Below are 25,569 nucleotides of genomic sequence, written 5' to 3' on the forward strand. Positions count from 1 at the left end.
GTAGGACTGGGAGAGAGTCCCATCTGAAATCATACCATGCAGCCCGGGAAAGATGGAAAGTCCAAAAGTTGTGGAAAGCTGTGGGCTGGGACAAGGTGCTGTTCTGACAATGAGGGGCTTGTCCAGCCAAGGCCCCCTGGTCCAATCTAAGGTCTGAGGATACTTGGAAAGAGACAAAAACACCTCTGTCAATGACAATGCACAGTTTATTGACCACAGTGATTAAATGTGGATGCCGATGTTTAATAAACAAGCAAAATAAAGCTTATGCTTCCCTTCTCTGTGAACTGACAGTTACCTGAATAGGCCTTGTGGTGCTCCAAAGCCTCCAGAGATGCTGGGTAACACCTGTACAACACATCAACTCCTCCCCTCCCACCACCCCAAACTGATAAAAAAAGATAACACCCCTTGCCATGGATTTTACTCAGCCCATCTCTCCCATTATTGCAGAGCCTGTCAGGATGGGTCCAAGCTTCATTCCCTTTGCTAGGAACATTCAGTTTCATTCTTACTACAAAGCAGCCCTTATCTTCAGAATGACTAAGGAAGGCAGCTTCAAGGCCATGATCTCCTCTTAACAAGCTGAACAAGCCATAAGGCCTTGGCAGGCTTTCAAGAAACTGTTTTGGCTTTTGGACACTGGGAAAGTTTCCTACACTGCCTGTGGAACTCCAATAGCCTCCTAGCCATTCTTCCAGTAAAGCCTGAACAACACAGGTGCCCACTCATGATTCCCAAATATCCGTGTGCTTTCTTGTACTGAATTCCAGATGACCTTGGGAAGTGCAAGCTTTTGTTGTTGTTATGTGTCACCAAGTCATTTCCAGCTTAGGGAGACCATATGCATGAAAGCCCTCCAAAAATGCCCTATCCATGCTCACATCTTCAAGGTAGTAATTTCCTTGATGGAATGAATCTACCTCATGTCCCCCTGGCAATCTTCTGCCTTTGATTAGCATAACTGTCTTCTCCAAGTAGTCTTGCCTTTTTACTGGCTTCCTTTTGTCCATTCGATCAATAAGGACCCTCCCACTTCCTCACAATTATTATAATAATAATTTGCAGGCCATTCCAGATTATTTTCAATCCTCTTGTATTTTGTGTTCTTTCTGCCACTTTCAACTTTCCCTAGTATGATTGTTTAGTCCATTGAGTCTTACCTTCTCATGATGTGCCTGAAGTATGACAATGTCACTCTGTAATTTTTGCTTCTAGAGAAAGCTCTGACTTGATTTGATCTAGAGCCCATTTGTTTGCCTTTCTGTCAGGCTAGAATATTTGCTAAGTATTCCTCCAAGCACTGTGTTTTGAACTTGCCAATGTGATCAGGGCATAAGCTTTTAAAAACAGATATCAATGCACCATAGCAGTTCCTATTTAAAATCATGCCATGGGCTGGCTTGTACTCAAATATACTTTCTTTTCCCCATTCCTGGAGAAAAGTGCTGCTATTAAAGAGGTGAACCCTGTCATTTCCAGAGCGTGTCTAAACGATGTCAGAGGCAGCTAGTAGAAAATGCAAAGAAAAGAAGTCACTTGACAATGGCTTGGGATGTTTCAGGAAGTGGACTTGCAATGGGGCATGGGGCAAGTCCCATAAACATGCAAACTGTTTTCGCAGAGCTAGCAAATTGCATGCACTGCATCTTCTTTATTGTGGCTGGTCTTTCTGCATAACTATGGGCAGAAAAAAGAAAAGACAGTGCTAAAGATGCTAGTAAGAGAGCGACACTGCAGTGGCTGCAGGGAAGTTTGGGCTTCAGTTGAGATCAGGTGGCAACAATTATTTCTGTTGACTTCCTTTTTCATGCAATTTGAAACCACCCAACCCTAGGATCCTCTTTAATTTTTAAATGTAACCAGGTCTTTGGGCTGCAAAAAGTGTAGGTGGGAAGTGAACTGCAGTTGAACAGCCTCCAAATGTCCTATTCCAGGGATGAGTTGAATAAATGAAGTATCTGGGGATGCTAAGGGTGTTATGTGTCTGGAGATGTGTGGCTGGGGATGTAAGGCTATCTGTGTGTAGGTTCTGGGTGCTAGCATGTTTGAAAAAGGGGCATTTTCTGTGGAAAGACAGGTATGTGACAGTTCTCATTATGACCCTATTTTGTGGCATGCATATGTACCTCAATTTCTGGAGAATGTGGGCAGGAGGGTGCTGTTCCGCCAATATCCTGTTTGTGGGATCCTGTTGACCACTTTGTGTCTAGACTAGGATGGATGCCTGGTCTGATCCAGCATGGCTCTTCCTATGTTCTTACTTTCGTTTGAATTGAGTCTCCTCCCTACGGTCTGATAAAAATACATCACTGAGCAGAATTTCACCTCTTGGGTGGTATAGAAATGAAATCAATAATAATTAATAATAATAAAAGTTGTGGTACCAAAGCATCACCTTATTATATTGGACAATACAATAATTCCATCTCTTTGGTTACTTTTTGCCTTTCACTAGAGCTTTCCTACTATTCTAAAATCAATAATGGGTTTTATTTTTAATGCTTTTTGATTTGGTCACAGAATTGAGATCCTGGTATTGAACACTGAGATCCTGGTATAAGAACATTTCCTTTCCTGTTTTTCTGCTATGTAACCTCCAGATGGCATGGTGGTATAGCAGAACTACACAGCAAATGCACACAAAAAAAGCATTTTCTTTTGCTTTTACAATTAAATGCCATACTTCCCTGACCCAAAAAACACATACAGAGAAAGTACCCTTCAGACACAGACATGAAAGTGCAAGATTATGACATTGTCTAAAGAGCCCACAAAGAATCACAAGTAAGCAATGACAAGATGAATAATTTCTTTACCCTAAATCTGTCATATGGAAAATCTTTTAGCAAATTCTGCCACGAAATATTCAGTGCAAGTTGGCTCATGCTAAATTCAAGGCAAGAGATGAGTGCCCCTTGTTAGCAGAAGAAATACCCATGCATCCTTTGAGTTATTACAAACAAGATCTTCCTTTTAAAAGCCAATCTGCCCATGCATTTTTAGTAAAATGTGATATTGATATGCCCATGATCATATAAGACACTTGTAATAGAGAACCAAAGATTCCCAAGTCAATGTTTTGGTCATTAAATAATCTTTCTGCAGTCTTTAATCCTGTCATTTCCATTAAGGGGAGCATCACTTGCAGAAAGGTTTACAGGGTCCGTCTCAAGTTAAACATGTCTTTGTTCTCCCAGTTTTAGAAAGGGCATGTCTGTTGTAGAAAGGCAAGGGAAAATGTTGAAAACATTCAAATATTTCTAAACTCCTTAGATCTAATCTCATTCACATGCCATGGCCATCCTGTCATTGTGCAGTGTCCACATCTACTTGGGGCACTGGTCTGAAGGATCACAATCTGGCGAACTCCTGAATGTTGGTTAGGAAGGGGGAAATTGGACATCAGCAGAAAGTGGAGTTGCAATGAGCCTCCAGTTTGTAAGAGTTCAGCCCTCACTTGGGAAGTGAGCAGAGGCAGGAGGAAGTCTGCAAATGCTCATGGAACAACCAGTATCCTTCCACAGCACGTGCAGCATGAACAATGACTGCAAATCATGGGTGTGGAATAGGGACACTGCTCACACAGTGTTTGCACAAGTTCACTTCCTGGTGGATGCCTGCGTGAATGCTTGGCATACTTACCAGGAAGGTGGACTGAGGAAGGAAGCCAAGCTCAGGAAATCCAATGGATTTCCATGTCGAAAACAGATTCCTTACACATCCCTAGCAGAGAGAATCAAGTGTGAAGTTCCATTCCCAGCAATTCCTTAAAACTGACATTCACTTCATTGTTATGTGCCATCCAGTTGTCCCTGACTTATGGTGACCCTATGAAAGAATGTCATTCAAAATGTCCTGTCCTGCATATGGTGCTATGCACAGTGTGCTGCAAAACTGTTAATGATTATGCATTTTTGGTGTGCAGTGCAGACAGTGGCCCAAGAACTGATTCACATAAGAGGTTTAAATTGTTTTCTTATACACACACAAGAACACACCTCACATTTAAAGCAATGCATAATTCGCATTGGCTAGAATGCACATTTAACTTTCAATGCTTTCTTTTATGCATTAGCAGTGTTGTCATAAACACTCCGAACTGCATGTGTGGAGCTAAAACTCTTTTAGCACTACATGGGAAAATGCTTCTATGGCATTTGTACGTGTCACTTAAATTAAGGAGAGGCAGCCGTTTTGGGCCATGGGCACATTTGGCAATTTGAAAAACTGCCCACAAAACAGCTGGCATGAAAATTCACAAGCATCATGCCATGTATGCCTTAAATGGAGTGATTTTTTTTTTCTTATATTAGTCCTCAGTATGAATATAAAATGTCCATTAATCAGAATGTTACTTGTATTCCTTTCCCATATTCTTCATATTAACAACATTCATGCATCTCCCAATGACACAGCAGAACTTCAGGTACTGCTATCAGAATTTTTGGAGGGGTGGATCTGCATCTGGTATAATGGGAAAACAATGCTTAGAGGGAATGCAGTGTATATACCAGTGCACTGATACCACTATTCCTGTTGAAGAAAAAATCCCACTGAAGTAGAGACTAAAATCCACCATCAGAGTTTTGAGATGGAAAGACAATCATATCTCATTGTTGTTGATGCTGACTTGGATTAATGGAAGTTGTAGGCCAAATATCTGGAGGACCATACATTGCTCATCCCAGGCATACATTGACAATAGTCACAATTTTCGGAGTTCCTGTCCTTTTGTATTGCACTAGTCACACACCAGAGGGAAGTATTAGCAGGTTTAAAGAAAACCCAGGTTTTGGACAGGCACAAAAACACTTTTTGTGGGGAACAAACCCTCTGAAGAGGGAAAATCCCCAGAGCAGCCTGCTAAGGGCTGAGCATGCTCAGTGGCATGGCAGGATGACGGACTGGCACTTGGGAGACAAGGCAGAAAGCTGAGAGTGGGAGGCATGGGATGGAGAGGAGAGGTCCATGCTGCAATGTTGCATTGCAGGTCCCTTTTGTTTGTTTTGTTTGTTTTACTAATTTGATCATGGAAGAATATAATTGGCCCTCTGTAACAGGTGCCCTGACATCCAGCTCACAAAATTCGGAGGGTTATCAATATGCAGTAATTAACCTAATGCCAGCATACAATGTACACATAAATGTCTGTACATGACTTCTTTTTTGAATCATGCAAACATTGTTTGCACACACACGTGTATGCACATGTGTGTGTGCGTGTGTGTGTATCTTTGCTTGCAAAAATGTTATAAAATCTGCAATCCCCCTCCCCCTCACTTTTAAAATCACTCTGCTGAATAAGGAGTCTTATGAGTGGAAGGCTTGTCAGGCTAGCTAGATAAGAACAAGCCCCGGGCTAGACAGGAGCAAATCTTCTGGAGTCCTATGGGCAAAAGAAACAATTGTGAAGGATGTCTAGCTTTCATCTTGGCCTTCCCCTGGGAGAGATAAAGATTGGGCAAATATCCAGGTGTCTGATCAGGTTTTGCGGCTTTTCAAAAAAAAAAAAAAAAAGACCCAACAAGCTAGAGCCTATAATTAACCCACAGCTGCTCTGCTGACATCTGTGGGAAGAAAATATTTAATGCATTTGCATTGTTACTTCTTTGTAAAGTTCTCCATTTAAGCGTCTGGTGCTAGCAAAGCATTTGCACTAAGCCCTCATAAACATGCTTGCTCTGGTAAAAAGGAAAAGAAGAAAAGAAGAGCACTCAGCATTAAGCCTTGGCAAGAGGTGAGCAGCAGGTCAGGGACTTCCAACTGTGTGGAGTTTCAGCCTTGGGCACGAACTATGCAAAACAGTGCTAGGCAGTGCCAGTTTTCATTTTGACCACACAATTTCAGCTTGCCCAGACATCCTTTCATCGACTTGTAAGAGTAGTACTTGTCCCACCTGATGAACCTTTGATGATTAAATAGTCCCCTTTTAGGCCAGGAATGCTCTGGTTTGTAACTGCACTGTGAGCAGAGGTGCCTGCTCCTTTGAGTGGCGCTCTGCAGGGCTCCCAAGGAGCTGTTCTTACTGCCTTGCTTTGGCTGTAATGTATTTTTAAAAGCTGAATCCAATCTTACAATCATGGAGGTCATGGAGTGTTTTTTTAATTGGAATGAGGGCATGTGAAAATCGACGCAAATTGTTCTGCCCAAGACCAGGGAAGTGTCTCAGACACAACAGCATCTCCTCTTGAGTTTGGCTGTGCTTACAGGCTTGTTGCAGTTGTGCTGATCTCTGTGTGAATGTTCCTCCATGAATGATTAGATTAAGAGAGGTCATGTTTTCAAAAGCTACATAGCCGAGCTTGAAAACCTTCAGAGCTGTAGCCAAACATCCAGAGCCAAATGTCAGTATCCCTGCCTCAGGAAAGCAGCAGGATTGACACCGGCCCTTGGCAACATTGCTTTAAGAACCAGAAGTACATGGTGTGAGCATGCTCATCGATCTATTTGACCTTTAAAAAAAAAAAATGTCCTTCAGTAGCAAGTAGGGCTAAAGCAATGTGTTGCTGGACCAGATTTTGAAATTTGACTTTGAAATATGAACTTGACACTTGTGGCAAAAGGCAACAGGGATGGGGAAAGAGTTTTATAATGGCACAAAAGTGTCCTCATGGACAGGTGGAAGAATTCTTTAAGAATCCCTAGAATGGAAGATTAGGCTATACGTGGCTGATGGCCATGATGGCTGTATAGTGGCTCCACTATCTGAGGCAGAATTTATTATTATTATTATTATTATTATTATTATTATTATTATTATTATTATTACATTTCTATGCCGTCCCTTGCCGAATTTGCAGCATTTGCTTGCTGCACCATATTGAGCCAGGTTCTGGAGCAGCTGGGGAGCATGAGTAGGAGGGTGCTCTTGCGCTCACGTCCTGCTTCCACAGGCATTCAGTTGACCACTGTGCCTCTGGCTTAATCCTGCTGGGCTGTCCTTGAGCCCCAGCCAGCCCTCGTGCAGGCCTGAGCTTTACAGTGTGAATTTTTTCGGGCAAAATTCTTGGGTGGAGGGGCTGTGAGTGAAATGCCTGCAGGTGCCACCCACTGATCTGGCTGCTGTGGCAGGAAGCAGCACTGCTCCTAACAGTCACAGGTAGCCAGGTGGGAGCACCATGTGACTTCTCCACAGTGCCCAAGCAAGATGCAGCACAGGGTCCATCTGGGAACTGAATGCTGCATGGCACTGTTCAGAGCGTAGGGCTACTAAAAGATAGAAGGGCTCCAAGAAAAATGTTGGGCTAGGCCTTCCCAAGATGCTGAGACCCTGAAGACTGCCCAAGTATCACAGGCACTGACACCTTTAATAAATAATTAGAGGGTGAATGCTTTGGTTGTGGAGCTTGGAAGAGCCTGCCAAATGCTTTGTTTTTCAACCACATGAGCTACCGCTTAGGATCACGTGCAAGTTGCTGACTCAACTTGGGCAAGTATCTTGATGTCCATCTACTTCTGTTTTATCCCAGCTGGAAAATTAAGCAAAAGGCAAGGCCACATTGAAAAACATATGCTTCATGCAAGCTGTGATTTCCTGAGTAAACATATTACAAAACACCTAGAATTTTTAGCAAGCTGTGTCACTGTTTGTGTCCACTGATCCAGTTTATGCAGTGGCTGTAATATTCTTATGAATATATGGAAAAATGCACTGCACCTGTGCGCAGTAATATTCCTTTCCAAACATGTCTGTATGACTTTGATTTCACGCCTCTATACTGAATTTGCCGTAGAATTGCATTTTTCCTGTGCTCTGTGTGTTAAAAAGGCTGAAAGCAAAGCAAAAGCAGTTTTATATTATTTTTGGAATCCACCTGTTAAGAAACCTGGCAAAATCTATACATTATTTAAAGAAAGCTTTTGGGATTAGTCATAGTCCTTTTGACATATGGGCACTGCACCCTCAGCACCCCCAGTAAATGCTGCAGTTGATCATTTTAGGTTTGCCTGTATTCATTTTATGTATGTTCGTATTCAACACAAATTTTATGTGTTGTCCAAGGATCTTGTATTTAGTGGTTCAGGTATCACATGCTAAGGCTATAATGAAATCAAATGCTTTGATGGCTATCTGAAATGGCTACCTAAAACAACAAATAAATTGCATAATCTCTAGAAAACATGTTGAATCAACTCATTTTGCGGAGGCTTCATGGATCAGATGCTCCAAAACTAAGGATTAGGTACACTGAATGATTTGCTGTGAGTACTCCAAAACCCACCCGGGTTACTCCATCAACTGAACCCACCAAATTTTGGTGGCACATAGTGAAGAGCATAATATTTTAAGGGCATTCAAATACCGAGATCTCAAGAGGAGTTGTGGTCCCAGGGAACATTGTCTGATGGAAGATGGTACCTTGACCTCAGTGATGCTCAGCCTGGGCCTCATGGCTCCTGGACCACAGGTGGCCTGGTATGCCATCCATGCTCAAAGTTTTGTCACAGAAGAAAGATGGCATCTGGGTTGATAATCGCCGAATAGGAGCCATCCTTGGCCAAATCTGATTAGGATGAGGGAGATGTTATCTAGGCAAAGGACATTTTCAGGCACCAGTGGCTGCCACAGGTACTTTAATCTTTCAGAGCACAATTAATCTTTCAGAGCACATTTTTTTTTTCCCTAGGAGATACTCATTCTCTAGAGCACTCAAGATGAGGGGAAAGACTTTTTAAAAATATGGCCTTAACCAGGGCCTCTTCCAGGTTTGGGAAGATCCTGAGTTGCAGCCCTTTAGGGGGCTGTCTACTCCATTGGTGGACCCTGCCAGGGTTACCTGGCAATGGGCAGGAGCACCCTAAATAGTGTCTGGCATCTGGATCATTGTGCTCTTTCACAGTGCCCAAGAGTGGTGCTTTGTCAGGAGCATGCTGGGATGAATCTACTGCCAAGGCGTGTTTAGAGAAGTGACATGTTCCAAAGCAGGGGCCTGGGGCTGGCATCAGGAGTGAGCCCTGCGGTGCCCCAGCAGCAGCCCAAGGATGTTTACTAATTATTGCTGCCTCATCATGGATAAAAGTTCTCTAATGAGCAGCCCTGCAGTCTGGGCTTAGCAAGGAGTTCCCATGAAAGGCCCAGCACTCATGATCTCTCAGCACCTAGTAGAGAGATTCATTTTTCCGGGAGTTAAAGACTGAGATTGTTGTACTATATCTTTGAAATAAATACTATCCGCTGTATTTTCCTAAACTTGAAAAGAGTAGAGCAGGGGTGGGGAATGGATAGAACAGTTATTCACTATATCCATTCCACTGCAAATTTAAACAGTTCCAGGTAGGGAGAGACTTAGTTACTCTTTGAATGGAATGCACTGGGGGAAGACAGCATCTTTTTGCATCTTTTTAAAAAAATTACTTTGAACATTATTGCACTATAAACATCACCCCCTAGTAAAATTGTATTTACTGTTCACTCAGTACTAAGATCATGCTTCATCAAGTAAAAAGAAGAGCAACATAGAATTCTTGAGTTAAACAGGATTTTAATGATTTGGGAGTCTAGTGCAATGCCTGCCAGTACAGCAACATGCTCTCAGGCATCCTTGATAGCTGACCATCCAGCCTCTTCTTCAAAACTGTAATGGAGGAGACTCCAGCACCTTCCAAGGTAGTGTGCTCCGCTGCCCAGCAGCTTGGTCCCCCTGATGTTTACTTGAAATCCCTATTCTTACTGCTTGAATCTGCCAGCTCAAGTCCTGTGCATTGGAACACAGAAAATAAATTCACTCCATCATCTGCATGATAGCCTGTCAACAGGTGTCATATTGCCTCTTGATCATCTCTTCTATGGGCAGAATATAGCCCTGTAAAAACTGACAGGTCACCGGTTGTATAGTTCAGTTGACTCTTTATGGCTCTAAAATCATGAAGTTGTTTCCCAGTATCCAAATACTGCGTGTTTTATCACAAACCATAGAAATAAATCCTTGCAAGAGAAATCCATCAACCAGTAAATTTCCCAGTTTCCCTACCGAGAGAGTACGCTGCATAGATGAAGACCTGTGGGTGGGGAGAGAATATAGAAGGGAACAGCAACAACAAAAATGTTGAGACATCCTCTGCGCAATATATTTTCCCTTCTTGTTATGGAATGCTGAAAAGGATGCCTTATGCTGGTACTGACCTTTGAGCCTGTACTCTGTAAGAATAGGAGCAAGTCTTAGTCAGTGAATCTGGGCTTCTCCTTTATGTGAAACCTCTTCTTCTCCTGGTTAAGCTGGCTGTGATATTTCCCCACCCCTCTCTTACACAGTAACCAGGCAGGCTATCACACAGGTTAAATTATATCTTAAATAAAGACATTTGTAGGCCTGGCTGTTCATTTACTTTTTTCTTTTTCTCTCTACAGCAAGGGTGGGGATGGTTGCCCCCTGCTCCCCAGGCTGGCCTTGCATGGGTGATGTTGGCCAGGTGCTAGCTCTGCCGGCCAAAGGCTTTCCCCATCTGAGCAGAGGGCCCATGTACCCAGCTGAAGTGGGGGACGGAGAGCTTGGGGATGGTTAAGGACCTGATTTCAGTTCGGTTTTGGGAAGGATTTACCCACATTTTCAATGTCTGGAACAGAAAGGACATGAATGTGGGGAAAACTGAAACTGACAGATGAGGTCCTTTCATCTGTGCTGTAATTTTTAACCCCAAAAACAAAGGGGTATACAAAAGAAGCTTTATTCTGACCTGGTTAATGAATATAGGCAGGTCGTTCTTCAGCAGGTCCACAAGATGGATGGATGGATGAATGGATGGATGGACAGATCAAATATTATAGAATATATCATTGCCATGTATACTTAAAACCCACCAACTGAAAATATGTGGATGCTGCAGTCTTTCTGAACTAACTGAACAGAATGAATATCTAATGACAGACTGTGCACTCTAAGAAGTGTACAGTGCCTCAAGTGGAAGGAAAATAAACACAAACAATATTGAAAGTTATAGTGGAATAAGTCCTTAATGAATAGCTCTGATTTAGCTAATGGAAAGTCAACATGAACTGTGCAGTTTCTGTAAATATGCACACACGTATCCCAAAAGTTGTTCATGTAATCACTGTTCTGTTTGGTGCACTGGCCATGTAATGTTACATTCCTGATTTTCATAATACTCCTGGAGTGTTTTTAGGCATCAAAGTTGACATTTTTAGCACAGAGCTAAAATGTGTAGGGTCAAAAGCTGCATTGCTTGAATGCACTGTGCTCAAATTCATCACAAGAGTTTAACTATGGCTTGTTTTAATTTTTCAGTGTGTTCCTTTTCACTTAAAAATGTGTGGCAAAACTCCTTGAGAAATCAAGCAAGGACAAGAAGCGCCAGTATTTTTCAGGAACCAAGGTTAATTGTTAACATTTTGCTGTCCCTGAAGGAGTGAGGCTGTTATCTTTTTATGTGGGTCGCCCACAATGTTATTTTTGCCCACAATGTCTCTGAAATCATGTTATATCCTGATGTAGTATTTTTGAGGCATTCAGAGGAGTCACAGTAGCCCACAGGAACACTAATTTGGAGTCTTGTTGCCTGAAGTGGCAGTGGACCAGTACGTTACAGAAATATCACAGACAAGCTATTCTGCTACTTGTTCAGATCATTCCACTCCAGGGGTGGAAAGTTTTATGAGTTTCTCCTCACCCAGAGAACATAACTGAAAATTCCCCTTTTTTGTGACATGAAACAGCCTACAAAAGTAAAATGGCATTTTTGGTGCAGCTTTAGGGCACATTCCAGCAAAACTACCTGTGACCTCCAAACTGGGAAGATTACAGGCATCCTTTGCACCGCAGGAAGGGTACGAAGGTCAGCTCCATGTTCCTTCTACTCTACAAAGCAGTTGGACAATCAGTTTTGACTGTCTTAAATACAGTTTTGGAAAAGAAATGAAAGAGGATGAAGTGTCATCGGGGCACATTGTATTTTGGCAGAACCTGCCTCCTCCCTTCCTTATACCCTGAAATATTTCCTAATCTGTTCTCTGCGGTTGCTTTTTTATCCTCTGAGAAACAGTTGATTGTCTTGATTTATACCAGGATGCCTCTGCAATGACAGTGTTTTTGCCTAAGCAGTCAATTTTGTTGGTTCACCATGGGGCTGGCACAGAGGAGGGATGTGACCTCTGAATGGGCATGTGGTTAAATTGTATACTTTGCCCATCTGCCACCACGCCCAGTCTCGGCACACTTCCCATCCTGGCAGTGACACCATTCCATGGTGCAATAGTATTGCTGATTCAACTCTACCACTACATCATTGCAACCCATCAGAGGAAGGGAATGTAATAATGATCCTGTTCACCAAGTGGGCATAACTTCAGCACCACAGTGCTTTTCTGCTCTCATAAAAATGCGTTGTTCTTTTACATGTAAACAACAGCTGCTCAAACACTAGTGAGACGGAATGCTAATTCTAGTGGTTGCAGCTTTCGTAGCTATGTTATACATTGCGTCTGATCAGCTGCCTACAGAGTCATGGTGCTAGGGCCATGTTTCAGTCCTTGTTCCACTCTGGACTACAACTTCTAACATGTCGACTGTGCTTTCGTAGAGGCACTAGGATAGCGTTTTTGTTCTAGTGTCCTACCAAAAGAGACGCATCCCTCTGTACCTAGGAAAGCACAGCAATCGCCAAAGGTACAACTTGCAGATCGTAGGTATGTTTCCAAAGACTTGTAACAGATTCACTGCTTGTTAGGAAAAGTTTGTTATCTGTTAAGTTTACCATCTGGATTCTGCCTGTTCACAGCTCTGGTGAAGACCCTTGCAGGGACAGTGCAAGTTATGTGGTGGAGTGCAGTGGTGGGCAGTGTTTTTGCAGCTTCTACTGCCTTGCTGCTGCTCCTTCAAAATTTGCAGCTGTGGCAGAAAAAGAGTGAGCAAAGCCAGTAGGAATGCACACCATGTTTTAAAGCAAAATCATTTTCCCCCTGCTGGTTTCAGCAGCAAAGCTGTGAATCTGAGGATGGGTAATGCAGCAGGGACCCCATAACATGCTCAGCCCTGCTTCATAGCTAACACAGTGCCTTCATTGCAGATGGATGGTCTTCTAGGAACATTTGCATACTCCCTGCTATGTACCACAGGGTACATCCAGACGGAGGGCTTCTCGCTCTGCCAGTTAGAAGGCATTGTGCAACATTTCTGTCTCTTTTTCCTTAATGGATTTTCTGTGATGAGAAAAAGATGAAACAGCTTGTGGGCAGACAAACATGCCATAAAATGCTGTGAATGAGGCCAGGTGATGGCACCATAAAAGCCCCCTGCGGAAGCAACCATAGTGCTGAACCAAGAACAGAAAAATGTCTCTGCATGGAGGTTCCTGAAAACATGCCTGTAAGATAACATCCGACTTGTCAGAATAAACTCAACGCCAGTTGCAAATGGATATAAGATGAGCTTTGTTACCTCAAAATACAGTAAAAGTGGTGAGTGCAGGCTGCCTGGAGTGCCTTTAAAATATTGAATATATCCTGGTGCCACTCCTTTCATGTGTTCGATGCATTTTCTGTGATAACATCAGATGTGGAGAGAGGAAATCCAGCACTGGCTTTGTGTTCCCCAAAGACATCCTTTGTTTCAGGATAGCCTTTCAAGGTTTTTTGGCACAGAGATAGGGAGAAGGTTAGACAGAGCCCTCTGTGTTAAAATTGCTGTCAGTCTATTGGCATTATATGAATCCGACACATCTTCAAAGGGGCTCCAAGGAAGCCTCAGCTATTGGGCGGTATAAAAATGAAATAAATAAATAAACAAGAGCCATTGTTTTATGTATTTAGGTCTGTTTCTTTGTTTTCAGAGACATAAAGGTACACATACATGTCTAGTTATGCACTAAAAGTCCACTGGTAATTCCAGGGCAATTTTACAGGTGAAGGTGAAACGGGTGATTTTGAAAGGGAGAAATTTTCTCCAAGGTTCATTTTGAGAAATGGAATGCTTTGCTAAGGATGGAGAATGTGTAATCTGGGTATTGGGTAGGCCAGTCTTCCCAGACTTGGTGCCCTTCGGATCTTTGGGGCTATAACTTTCCCTTGGCATTTCTCACTATTGGCCATGCTTGAGGAGCTAATGGGAGTGGAAGAGGAAGTAAACGATTTTTGGGGAACACAAATTTAGAGAAATCTGATATAGTGGATGGTAGGAATAAAGATCAGCACCCTTATGGTTGCATGGAATGGCAGCAACTAAAAGCAAGCCATTCTTTGAAGATTATCCATTTTGTTCCCCACTTGACCTAAATTTCAGACAACCTTGCATACATTCCTGTCAGTCCTGCTAACTCACTTCAGTTATTTGTAGGCCAAGATTACAAAAGTCAAACTCCTTGCTATTGTGAACTGAGCAAAGCACATTTTAGAATGAGCTGTTTTAACAGAACCTCCATGCCCATTACCAGAATATGGTTCCCAAAGTTTCTTATAGATATTTTAAAACTAGTACTTGCCCACAATTTTAATTGGAAATAACCCTCTGCTACTTCCATTCTGAAAGATCTGCTACTTTTTGCTTCTGTCTTCCCTGCATCATGGATAATCCCTGCCAGGGCCTTTTGCCAGAGATTGGATGTGGAGTAGGGTCAATCAAACCTAAAAGGAATAGAGAAATACTAGATGCATGCCAAGAACATTTTTCCTCCTAGGAAAGGCTCGGGGAAGGCTTTCCATATAATTGACGCATATGCCATTCTGAATCAGTTATATGCATATAACTGATCCTTATGTTGCAATCTACAGATGGGTATTATGCCATTTTCTACACTAATTTGGTAACTTGTTAGCGTGTCTTTCTGGTTATTAGAATCAGGAGAGAGATGTGCTTAGATATGAATAGTTAGTGACTTGGAGAAAAGAGCACCCCTTCAACAATGAGAATTGTTTAGCTATCTCTGGCCTGGGACATCTTGCTTGTTCCCTTTGTAACCTTAAAGCATATTAGGCATAGAATCCTGGATATTAATCTGTAGCAATATTGAACTGTAGGCCCAATACCACAATGTTTAATGCAAAATAGATAAATATATAGATAAACCTGTGTTATACAGTAATGCTGTTGCAGACTGATAGAATCCAACGTATTTACTATAAATACCTCACATTAAATTTCAGAATACTATTTACTAGTTCACTGAGTTAAAATCACACTGTCGTGATGTAAAATAATGTTTTTATTATGTAGGAATAGTTAATACAGGCATATTTTCTTTGCAAATGTAATGCTCAGATGGACATATATGCTTTCAAATATACATCTTTCAGCTGTAAAAGATTGTATTTCCTATTTTCTTCTTACAGGACACCTCCTTGGACTTTCCCATGATGACTCCAAATTCTGTGAGGAGAACTTTGGTTCTATGGAAGATAAAAGACTTATGTCTTCCATCTTAACAAGCATTGATGCTTCCAAACCATGGTCCAAATGTACTTCAGCAACAATAACAGAATTTCTGGATGATGGCCATGGTATGTATGGAGAACTTGGCACTGGATATCATGCTGAACTTCATTCTCCACTATTTTTTAATGTGTTTGTTATTCTGATAAGAGTTGCAGTTGCTTTCACACTCTTTTCAGTTTTTCTTTTATACTATAGCTATAGGACCCAAATAGTTACATGGTTTGCATTATGCTAAGCATATTGCTGTATTGTCCTTAATCTTACGTTGCTATTATCAAAATTAGGAGTAAGAGCAGTAATAGATGATAATGTAGTATTAAACAGCATGTGTAGCAGTAATAACAGTTCTGCATTAGTCAATAGTAGCAGTAGTATATTACAAGTAGGGAGGTGTTTTACAATCCACTGATTGTAAAACAATCCATTTTGACAGCAACCATGTAAGATAGCTCACTATTATCTCCATCTGAAGTTGAGCCAAGTGAGGTGTACCAAGCGATTGTCCTAAGGTTCCTAGTATGTTGCAGGGCTGATAGCTTCATTTGTTTATCTTCTCATAGTGTTTCAGTATTCTTAACTAAGTTCTCCTTAACAACAGCAAAATGCTCTTGAAATTCTTCACTATGTTCCTAAAGCAACTGCAGCTCTTAAACAACCATTTCAAATTCCAGAATGCTTAGATAAAAATGACCTAACTGAACGAATAGATCCAGTTGTTATAGCAACTGAAATACTTATGGATGAAAAACATACTGCATGCATGCAGAACTTGTAAAAACGCAACATTGTGTGGGATGGCTCTCAGTGCTACGTGCAATCAGGTTTTTTATCCTATTATCAAGCACAGATAATAACCTCTAAGTTTCTGCTATTTTCTCAGGCAATTATCAGTATCTCCAGTTGTCTTTCCCATATTATATCTACATTGCTTTGGTAATGGCTTAGGATGCAATCCCAAGGCCTTACTCATACTGGGGACTTTCACCTCCAAGGCCGTAGGCACAGCTGTGCCCACCAAAGTGCAAGTTCGCATTTGGATCTTCACACTGGGCCTCCTCCCAGCTTTTGCAGGAAGTTCCAGGGGGGTTGTAAATGTTGACCAAGGCAGAGCAGCATGGCAGAAAATAGGGATCCTTGGCTCCTGGAGCAGAGGCTTCCATCTAGTGGCAGGCAACTGGGCAGGACTGCACCCTTGCATATGTTGCAGGGCATTCTTAACCAAGTTATACCAGTAGGCCAAGGACAGGATTGCCTTGAAATTCCTCATGCAACTGTAGTTCTACACTGCACCCTTCCTTCTGCATCTCCCTCCCTCCCTGTTATTTTTAACTCCCAAAGGAACGATGTAGAGATACCTAGGACCAACATGCTTAAGATACTGCACTTCATCCTAAGAAAACTGGTTTTAAATCATGCTCAGCCATAGATATCGCCCAGCAATGATCTTGGTCATTCAGCTTAATTACTTCACAGGGTTATTGTGATGATGAAGGGATGAGGGAAGGAAATATACTCTGCCCTGCATTCTCTAGATACAGATCAATGGTAGGTGGATAGATCCTTCTCTTCTTTTTCTTTCTTCTGAGAGCAGTACTCAGAACCAGACCTCCGATTTCCCTTGCAGTGCCCTTTTCAGTTACCTACAAAGCAGTTTACAGCATTACCTCTGGTGACCTTGTTGTCGTAAGTGTGCGTTTTCCATGTGGCTCCGTTACAAAACACTAGTTTGCCTCCCACACATTCCTATACAAATGTGCTGCCAGGTGGAGCATTATAAGCATTATTGCAGCAGAACATGACACTTTCTCCTGGAAGAAATTCTGTGTGGGTTCTGCACGCCAGCCTCCTGACCACAGGCTGTTGAATGCTCTGACAGGGTAGACACTGTTGTCTATTCATAGCAGCTCGTTTGTGCATTGTGTGCACTGAGGACTCGGTGCTGTGATCCCATCGTGGTATTCTAGCTATTGCTCTCTGTTGTTTGCTGCCTTCCATGCGCAGCTAATGTGGAGGCAGTGCTGGCAAGGATTGCTGTGACTGCCAGGTCTCGGGAGCTGGCGTTGCTCTATTGGCTCCCCTTCTTTTTAGCTGCTGTTATTGTACTTCTGATATCGTTCCTGGGGAAAGGTGGGATGGTAATTAGTTACCTTAAACATGCTTGGAACTGGCACTTTCCTTTTGGAAGAAAAGGAGGCAGATAGCAGTAGTTGTTGGTAAGGAACAATGATCAAGTAGGGAACAGTAAAACCAAATCTTTCTTCTATGCCCCTGCCTGCAGCACAGGCTGAAACAAGGATGGGGAAAGGGATGCTTCCAGCCCACAAATCCCTTGAACCCCCAAAGCATTTCCTGCTCTGAGCTGCTCTGTGATGGGGAGAGATGCAGGAAATAGATAAACAAGAGATGGAAAAGATTCTCTTATCCCTTCTGGACACCATAGTGGAAGAGATTTGGTCCTATGGGACTTAGGACAGCCATGTGTCCTACCTTACAGAGGACTCTCATCAGTTAGCAAGCAATCTCTGTTGGAAGGGCTGTCCACCCTAACCCTGTGTCCAAAAGAGGCATTATGGCATGATCACCTTGCCCCATTCATGAAATTTTATGGAGGATGCAGATGATGATGATGATGATGATGATGATGATGATGATGATTACATTTCTATGCCGCCCCTTGCCGAAGCCTCGGGGCGGCTTACGACACAATAAGATACATTGAAATGCAATGGAACATAATAAATTACCACTAAAATAAATTAATAATAAACATAACATAATAAATTACCAGATCACTCTATACCACTCTCAGCCCTCTTCCCTTACTACAAAAGACCAGTTAAGGGGTGAAAGAAGTAATGAATGCACAGCCACACAATGCCTTCTGGATTGTTAGCACTAGAAACACTTTGTCTGGAAGCAGCCCAGGTCTGGTTTAAAGATAAGAATCAATCAGAAGATGCACTTAAACAACACACAGAGAACAGACCAAGAACCAGTCACCTTATTGCCATCTTTCCCAGTATGGTGAGATGTATTCCATTTTTCACTTAAATTATACCTGTTATTTCGATGCCTGTGAATTTCTGCATGCACATACTGGCACATATAGAAGTCTGTGGCCTCTTCTGTTCTCTTGCTTGATCAATGTGCAAGTGCCCATCCTAGTGGTACTGCTAAAGAGTCTTGCTGCTTGTCTCAAGTGTGAGTTCAGTTTGTGCAATGTGAACAGGAAACTTGTACAAATTGAGCAGTGATCAAACAGGAGATCTGTGCAAATGCCCCCAAATTCATGCAAATCTTTCTAAATTTGTACAAATTAGGAAATTTGCATAAATCAAATCAGGAATTGAGAACAAGACAAACAGGAGCATATATGTGAAAATCTGTGGATATTTTGACAAGCGCCCACTTATGCTCACATTCAGGGTTTCAAAGGGAGTTTGCTCACATGGTTGGTCAGCAAAAATGAAATTCCCATACATCCCTGATCAAATAATTCCTTGCTTTGATCATAATATACTTGAAAGGCCAGCAGCCAGAGCCATCAACATCAGCTGAATCTCCACTACCTGTTTCCCATCGTAGTAGCGTGGGCTGCGATCTTGACCAGTTCTATTTGCAGCTAATAGAGTGTTTCTCATGTGCAGCCTTCATGGTTACTTGTGGCCACCAGCTGTATTCAGGGCAGCTACACTCGCCTCATCACAGGCCACCAATAGCACCTCTCAGTCCACGCACAAAGCAAACACCAACTTGCAAAGCAGCTGGCTTATTTTTCTGTTTATTGTTAGAATAAACAATGTGGTAAGTAAATATTGAGGGTCGCAAATTCAGCTACCAAAAATACTGTTTTAACCCATTAATCGGAAGGTAAAAGCAATAAGGGAGCTTGTTTGTAGTTTGAAAACGTGTTTGTCCAAGAGCTGGGACAAGATGTTTTTGGAAAAAAGGCATTCAGCTCTCTGGTTTAATCCTTGTTTAATCCTTACTTGACACAGACCCATTCTTGGATTTAAAGGTATTTTGCACATCTTATCTGTTTCCCAGAGGATTCACATGTGTGTCCCTAGAAAAGATAAAGTAGTAGTAGTGGTGGTGGTGAGAGAGAGAAGTGGGGGATGTCTCCATATCCTGGATAATATTTGAATAAGTGTTACACAGTATTTGAAGAAACTGACTCTGTAATGGAGTTTTTGCGGAATAAAAGTCAGCATTGTTGCCTTTCCCTTTCTTTGTCCTGAACCAGAGTTAGGCTCATGTCTCATGCTTACTCACAATTTAATTTCAGTGAGAAAGTGGCTAAATACTCATGTCACATGTACATGAGTATGTACATGTGTATACTGTACCTATAGTATAGTATAGTATGAGTATACTGCACCTATAGTACAGTATAAGGCCTGTGCTACAGGTAGTCTGTACATGGCCTATTCAGACCTACGTTGTGAACACATGAAAAAGGCAGCAATCTGCACGCACAGACCCAGTCCCACTGTTGTAATCCTAGGAGAGCTTTGTTCTGCCAACAATAGTCCATGCATTGGTAACTTCATGTTTAGATTAAAATAATATCCTTTATTTGTGGCTAGACTTGTGCATGGTCTGGCAGCTGCAGCTGGTGCAGAAATGTGGTAGCCAGTAGAACATCTGGTCATGTACATATTACACTGGTGTTGAAGCAATCGTACTGATTACGTATTAGCTACCAAGCCAAGTTCAGTGCCTTGCAATTGGCTTATAAAGGCCTAAATACTTGGGACAAGGTTACCTGCCAAATCATATTCCCTGATGTAGACCTGTAAAATATAAATAAAGTAATTGGAAGAGGCTTGACTGCTAATTGCATGAGCCACAGGTTACCTCCTGGTGGCAATTCAGAAGCAGGCCTTCTTTGTGGAAGTAACCAGGTTGTGGAATGCCCTTTTCTGGTAATTGGGAGGTACCAACTGCAGAATGTTTTGGGTGCCTGTTCAAGGCCTATCACTTTGATTGAGCTGCATTTAGGACAGTCTGTAATAGTTTGGGACACTTTCATATGGGAATACAAGCAACCAGAAGCATTTCCAGGACTGTTGTCTTAATCCTGATCTGTTCCTGTTTAGGAAAAGTATACATGATCTATAGCAAATGCCAGTGTAATAATACCATTTTTTTCAGTAGGCATATGGCATGTAATAAGTACTGGGCATGTGTTATTTTTAATTAAATTGGTCAAAGATGCATTAAGAGAGTAATCCTATGGTCTCTGGAAGAGTAGCCCATATTTTAGAGCTTGGCTTCTGAGGCTGTAATTTTTGTAACTTGTGTGAATTCTTAAATGTAGATTTCTCTTGGCAGAGGTCTCCTCTGAGTTAGGCTCAGACATACAATTGCAGATTATCTATTGCATTGTTCATTTGCACTGACATCCCATTGCATGACTTTCCAGCATGACCAAGTCAGGTGTATCTTTCTGTAAACTTAAAGTATTATTTCATGGATTATTACTTATTATTTTTCTTTGTGTGCTCTCTTTTATTCCTCCTTGAAAAACCCTGGTCTGCCTCATAAAGACACATTGTAAGGTAGTTCTGGTTCTGCAAAGGAGGTAGCCCTTTTTCTGGAGAATCCTTGATTTCTGCCTCTTGCACTCTTCCTGACCACAGACTGGCTAATGGTTGAGGTTTGACTGGCAATCCTTTCTTTGCTGGGCAGCCCAATGCAATGTGGTCTGAAGGACATTGACTCTGCAGCGTTCAGGCCTCTGTTGAGGAGAGCTGTAGAATTTTTGGCTGTAGGGATCAGTGGTTGTTGCTCAGACCAGTTGGCCATGGGCAGCTTCTGATGCAGTGGTTTTGTAGGTTCTTGTGAATGTTGTATGTGATATTGCTTAGGATGATACCACTACAGAGTTACAGCAGTCACTGCATATTGCTTGGTGCCTTGGCTACATGGCAAATGTGAGGACACTGCCAGTGTTTGATGTTGTGATTACTGGGTGATAGATGTTACAGAAATGGTATTTCGGTGTTCGAAATAAAAACAGATGTTATGGTTGTGAAGGGATGCAGGTGGCACAGTGGTTTAAACCACTGTGCTGCTGGGCTGGTTGATTGAAAGGTCACTGGTTCGAATCTGCACAACAGGGTGAGTTCCTGTTGCCCCACCCCAGCTCCTGCCAAACTTGCAGTTTGAAAGCATGCAAATGCAAGTAGATAAAAAGGTACCACTTCAGTGGGAAGGTAACAGTGTTCTGTGCACTTCGGTGTTTAGTCATGCTGGGCGCATGACTACGGAAACTGTCTGTGGACAAACGCTGGCTCCCTCGGCTAAGAAACGGAGATGAGCACCACCCCCTAGAGTCAGGCATGACTGGACATAAGGTCAAGGGGAAACTTTTACCTTTATCTTATTGTTGTGCTGTTGACTTTGCATCTAGGACTGCATAGAAAAGGGCTGGTGAGCTCTCTGGGAGACTAGATATAGATGGCCATATCCAGTGCTTTTTTTGTAAAAAAAAAAAAAAGGTGCCAGAACTCACGTCTCCGCCGGCAATAAGCACACACACCAATCCCAAGCCGAGCAGCGTCCCAAGCAGTTATCTCTCACTATCTGATAGCAGATAGCAGACACAATAGCAGCCTACTGGCACTATGTTAATGATGTTTGCTGCTGATCTGCTAAGCTGTTCAAAATCACTTGTAAAATCCATTGAAAAAAAGGTCCCGGAACACTGTTCCGGTGCGTTCTATGACAACAAAAGCCCTGGCCATATCCCTTCCCCAGTCTCACCTCCTTTTCTCCAACCATTGCTCATTTGGTGGTGTCCCAGCTTCTGTGCAGTTGTTTTCTCTCTCACACACACATTCTAAAAGTGCAAATGCTTCTACGACTCAATTACTAGCAGTAAACTATATAGTGGCAACTGTAGCTTAATATTTTAATATTTTGGCCCTACCCCTTTTACTGTTGGCCCCATCCCCTTGGCCTCCAGTGCCCCTGAAATGCAACCCCTGTGTGCTTTTCAGAAAATGAATTTGGGTCTCAGACTAGAAGAGCTTTGTTACATCTGGCAAAGTGTTATGGCACAGTATGTAGCATCCTGGTGGACTGGATCATGGGATCAATGTGGAAATATCACGGCATATAAGGTATATAAGCTCTTTGGCTAATGTACTCTTTTTATGCACCAGAGTGCAGCACACTGCAACAAAGATATTTTAGGGGTGTTTTAATCTCATAGGAATGTCTAGTCATGTAGCATGGAAACAGTATTTTATTTTTAAAATGCAGCAATGCATACCCTGGGCAAAAGTTGGCTTAAGGTTATCAGGCAACCAGCAAGGTTAAAACTTAAGTACATAAATAAATGAAAAGCAAATAATCACAGGGGGTGAGTTGTTTCTTGGGGAAAGGGAGAAGTTCATTTTAAAAGGGTGGTTTGGAAAGATGGGTCCTTGCTTGCCTACCATTATATTTTCTAAGTCTCTGAAGTCAAGAGATGTTTACATTCTGCCTGCTTTCATCCATGATCAAGTGGAAGTTGGCAGTGGTGGCAGAGGAAGATACGCTGCGGTCGTCTCTTTTGACTGAAGGGAAACGAAGCTTCACTGACCACAAGCACCCACACAAGTCTCCTGTATGTGCCGTACACCAAACAGAAAACTGGGTTCTTGTCCCTATATTGGCCCAAGAGCGAGTTACTTGCCCAGGAGGAAAAATAATCCATGTTATTTCTGATTTCCAGGCTGTACATTCCGTTGCCTGTGTAGCCAAAACATAAGCACACCATACACTTAGGAGGTATAAGTTTGCTTGGGGGACCCCCAAGGGTTGCAGAAGCACAGCACTGTATTTAGAAACAAAATCCTAAGGCTGGACCCCCCCACACACACACACAACAAAAAAAACAACAAAAACAGCCTGTTAAGACTAGGCATGTTCAATGGCCAGAAAATGCACACTGACTGGAATAAGCATAGGGAAATGGGAGCCAAGGATAGAATAGATTTGCTGAAATCTTGAACAGCAGCACTCAATACTGCAAGTTCCACTTGTGCGCAACAATAGACTTTGCAGACTCTTTCTAGGTGACTGTGTGGTTCTTTGGTTACTGCCAAGAAAGATGGGATAAATTCAATTTATGACACAAATATTCTGCCTTGTACCACATTATTTTTCATTTGCTGAAAACACAAAATGATTTCTCTTGAGTCTTGTGGCTCTTTCTGTTTTTCAAGTGTTCCTAGTGAACACTTGCCTTCAGCATAGCCTTCCCAGCTCTGATTTTGTTATGATTTGAAGGTTTTGCTCTCCACCAGCTCCCCAGTTCTTAAATTATTCTGTTGGCAGTAATTCTATGTCATGCTTTTCCTGGCTTTACTTAAGATGGCTTACCTTTTCAGAAGTGGTGTGCCTCCACATGTTCAAATGAGAGCTGTATTTTGAAATGCCTGTAAGTCCCAGTGATAAATATGGAAGACCCTACTCACAGTATCGCTTTGGGTACATGGGAACATGTACCCCAAAAGGAGAAAGTTTCACGCCCTACTCTGAAGCTGATAGTACTACTTCTAAACTGAAATGCAAGTATTTGGATAATCTGTCTGTGAGAGGACAGATACAGATTATTGTTGCAATTTGTAAATCCATTTTCCACAGTGGGACTACCCCAAAATAAATGGCTCATAGCCTAGGAGATAACATATATTAGAAAAGCAGACGATATACTTAAAGCAAGTTACATTTTCCAGATGTTAAACCAGAACCCAATGGAAAGGTGAAAAAACCTGGAAAAAAAATTCAATCACTTTATCTACTTTAGAAGCTCAGAGATATGGAGGCATCACAGAGACGAAGCAGATTATAAACTGGGTTGTCCTTTCAGGTAACTGTTTACTGGATCAACCACGAAAACAGATCTTGGGCCCTGAGGAACTTCCAGGGCAAACCTACGATGCCATCCGTCAATGCAAGCTCGCATTTGGGCCAGACTACACAGTGTGTCCTGGGATGGATGTATGCTCTCGGCTGTGGTGCGCAGTTGTTCGCCAAGGTCAAATGGTGTGCTTGACCAAAAAACTCCCTGCCGTGGAGGGGACACCATGTGGAAAGGGAAGAATCTGCCTTCAAGGAAAATGTGTTGATAAAACAAAGAAAAAATATTATTCGGTATGTTCCTACTTTAACAATATCAGCTAAACCATCTAATCATGCTGAGGGCTGTTTTGAATGGGCATTCAAATAATTTCCTTGGCAGTAAGAGAGTTGGTCTCCAGGCTTCCCATTGCAGTTGATATTGGAGCATTCTGTGCCCATGGGAGAATGAATTTTTAAAGAGCTCTCTTAGCAGCAACAAAATGTGTCCTCTGCATGTAGTCCAGCATTCTCCAAACACTATGAACAGTAAATCTGTAACAGCATAAAAGTAAGATACAAGCCAGAGTAAAATAGATTCTCCAAAGGCTAATGTATTAGAAGTGTTGAGTGCAATTGTACCTCAGTATCTGAGGTTAGTATGGATGACCTTTTGTACTCTCGTTTCCATTCCTACAATTCAATCTGCAGATTGTGCAAGAAATGAAATAAATAGACATACTTCCCATTTCAGTAAATAGAAACAGAGCCCGAGAAAGGGAGGGAGGAAGGGAGGGAAGAAAGGGAGGGAGGAAGCTGGGATAGACATGCAAATTACATGAGACCTGAGTTACTTTCTAGGTTTGACCGTCTTTTTCAACACATTATCATTTCTCTTTCAGGCTTCAAACCATGGGAACTGGGGATCCTGGGGCCCATGGGGACAGTGCTCTCGTACATGCGGTGGAGGTGTTCAATTTGCCTATCGTCACTGCAATAACCCAGCACCGAGAAACAATGGACGGTACTGCACAGGAAAGCGGGCCATCTATCGCTCCTGTAACATCATGCCATGTCCTGCCAATGGTATGTTTTGCAAAATCCAGAGGAGAAAGAATTACCAAACATGACAGCCTTCCTTAAATGCCATACAGATGCGATTTCTTTCTCAGTGCCAGAGGGGGACAAAAAGCAGATCTGGATCTCTGCAATTCTCTGGATCATTTGCAATAGATCAGTAAGGATTTCTGGCCCTTAAGAACCAACAACAAAATGATTGCCCCAGCCCAGATTGGAATGTAAATATGAAAGCTGAGCATACTCAGGATTATCCTGTCCTATTTCCCTATCC

The 25,569-nt window shown here is 42.3% G+C and overlaps 1 protein-coding gene across 1 annotated transcript in view; it reads left to right on the forward strand.

The window, feature by feature from the left end:
- The window catches only part of ADAMTS5 (ADAM metallopeptidase with thrombospondin type 1 motif 5), a 58,709-nt gene that overhangs the window by 25,182 nt on the left and 7,958 nt on the right, over positions 1-25,569 (forward strand). Inside the window, exons 3-5 of the mRNA XM_044441579.1 lie at positions 15,281-15,448; positions 24,250-24,533; positions 25,121-25,304. Coding sequence (XP_044297514.1) covers positions 15,281-15,448; positions 24,250-24,533; positions 25,121-25,304 — 636 coding nt within the window. The remainder of the gene's footprint in view (positions 1-15,280; positions 15,449-24,249; positions 24,534-25,120; positions 25,305-25,569) is intronic.

This window comes from Varanus komodoensis, unplaced genomic scaffold (assembly GCF_004798865.1).
Source record: "Varanus komodoensis strain SLA01 unplaced genomic scaffold, ASM479886v1 scaffold4, whole genome shotgun sequence".
Taxonomy (NCBI): domain Eukaryota; kingdom Metazoa; phylum Chordata; class Lepidosauria; order Squamata; family Varanidae; genus Varanus; species Varanus komodoensis.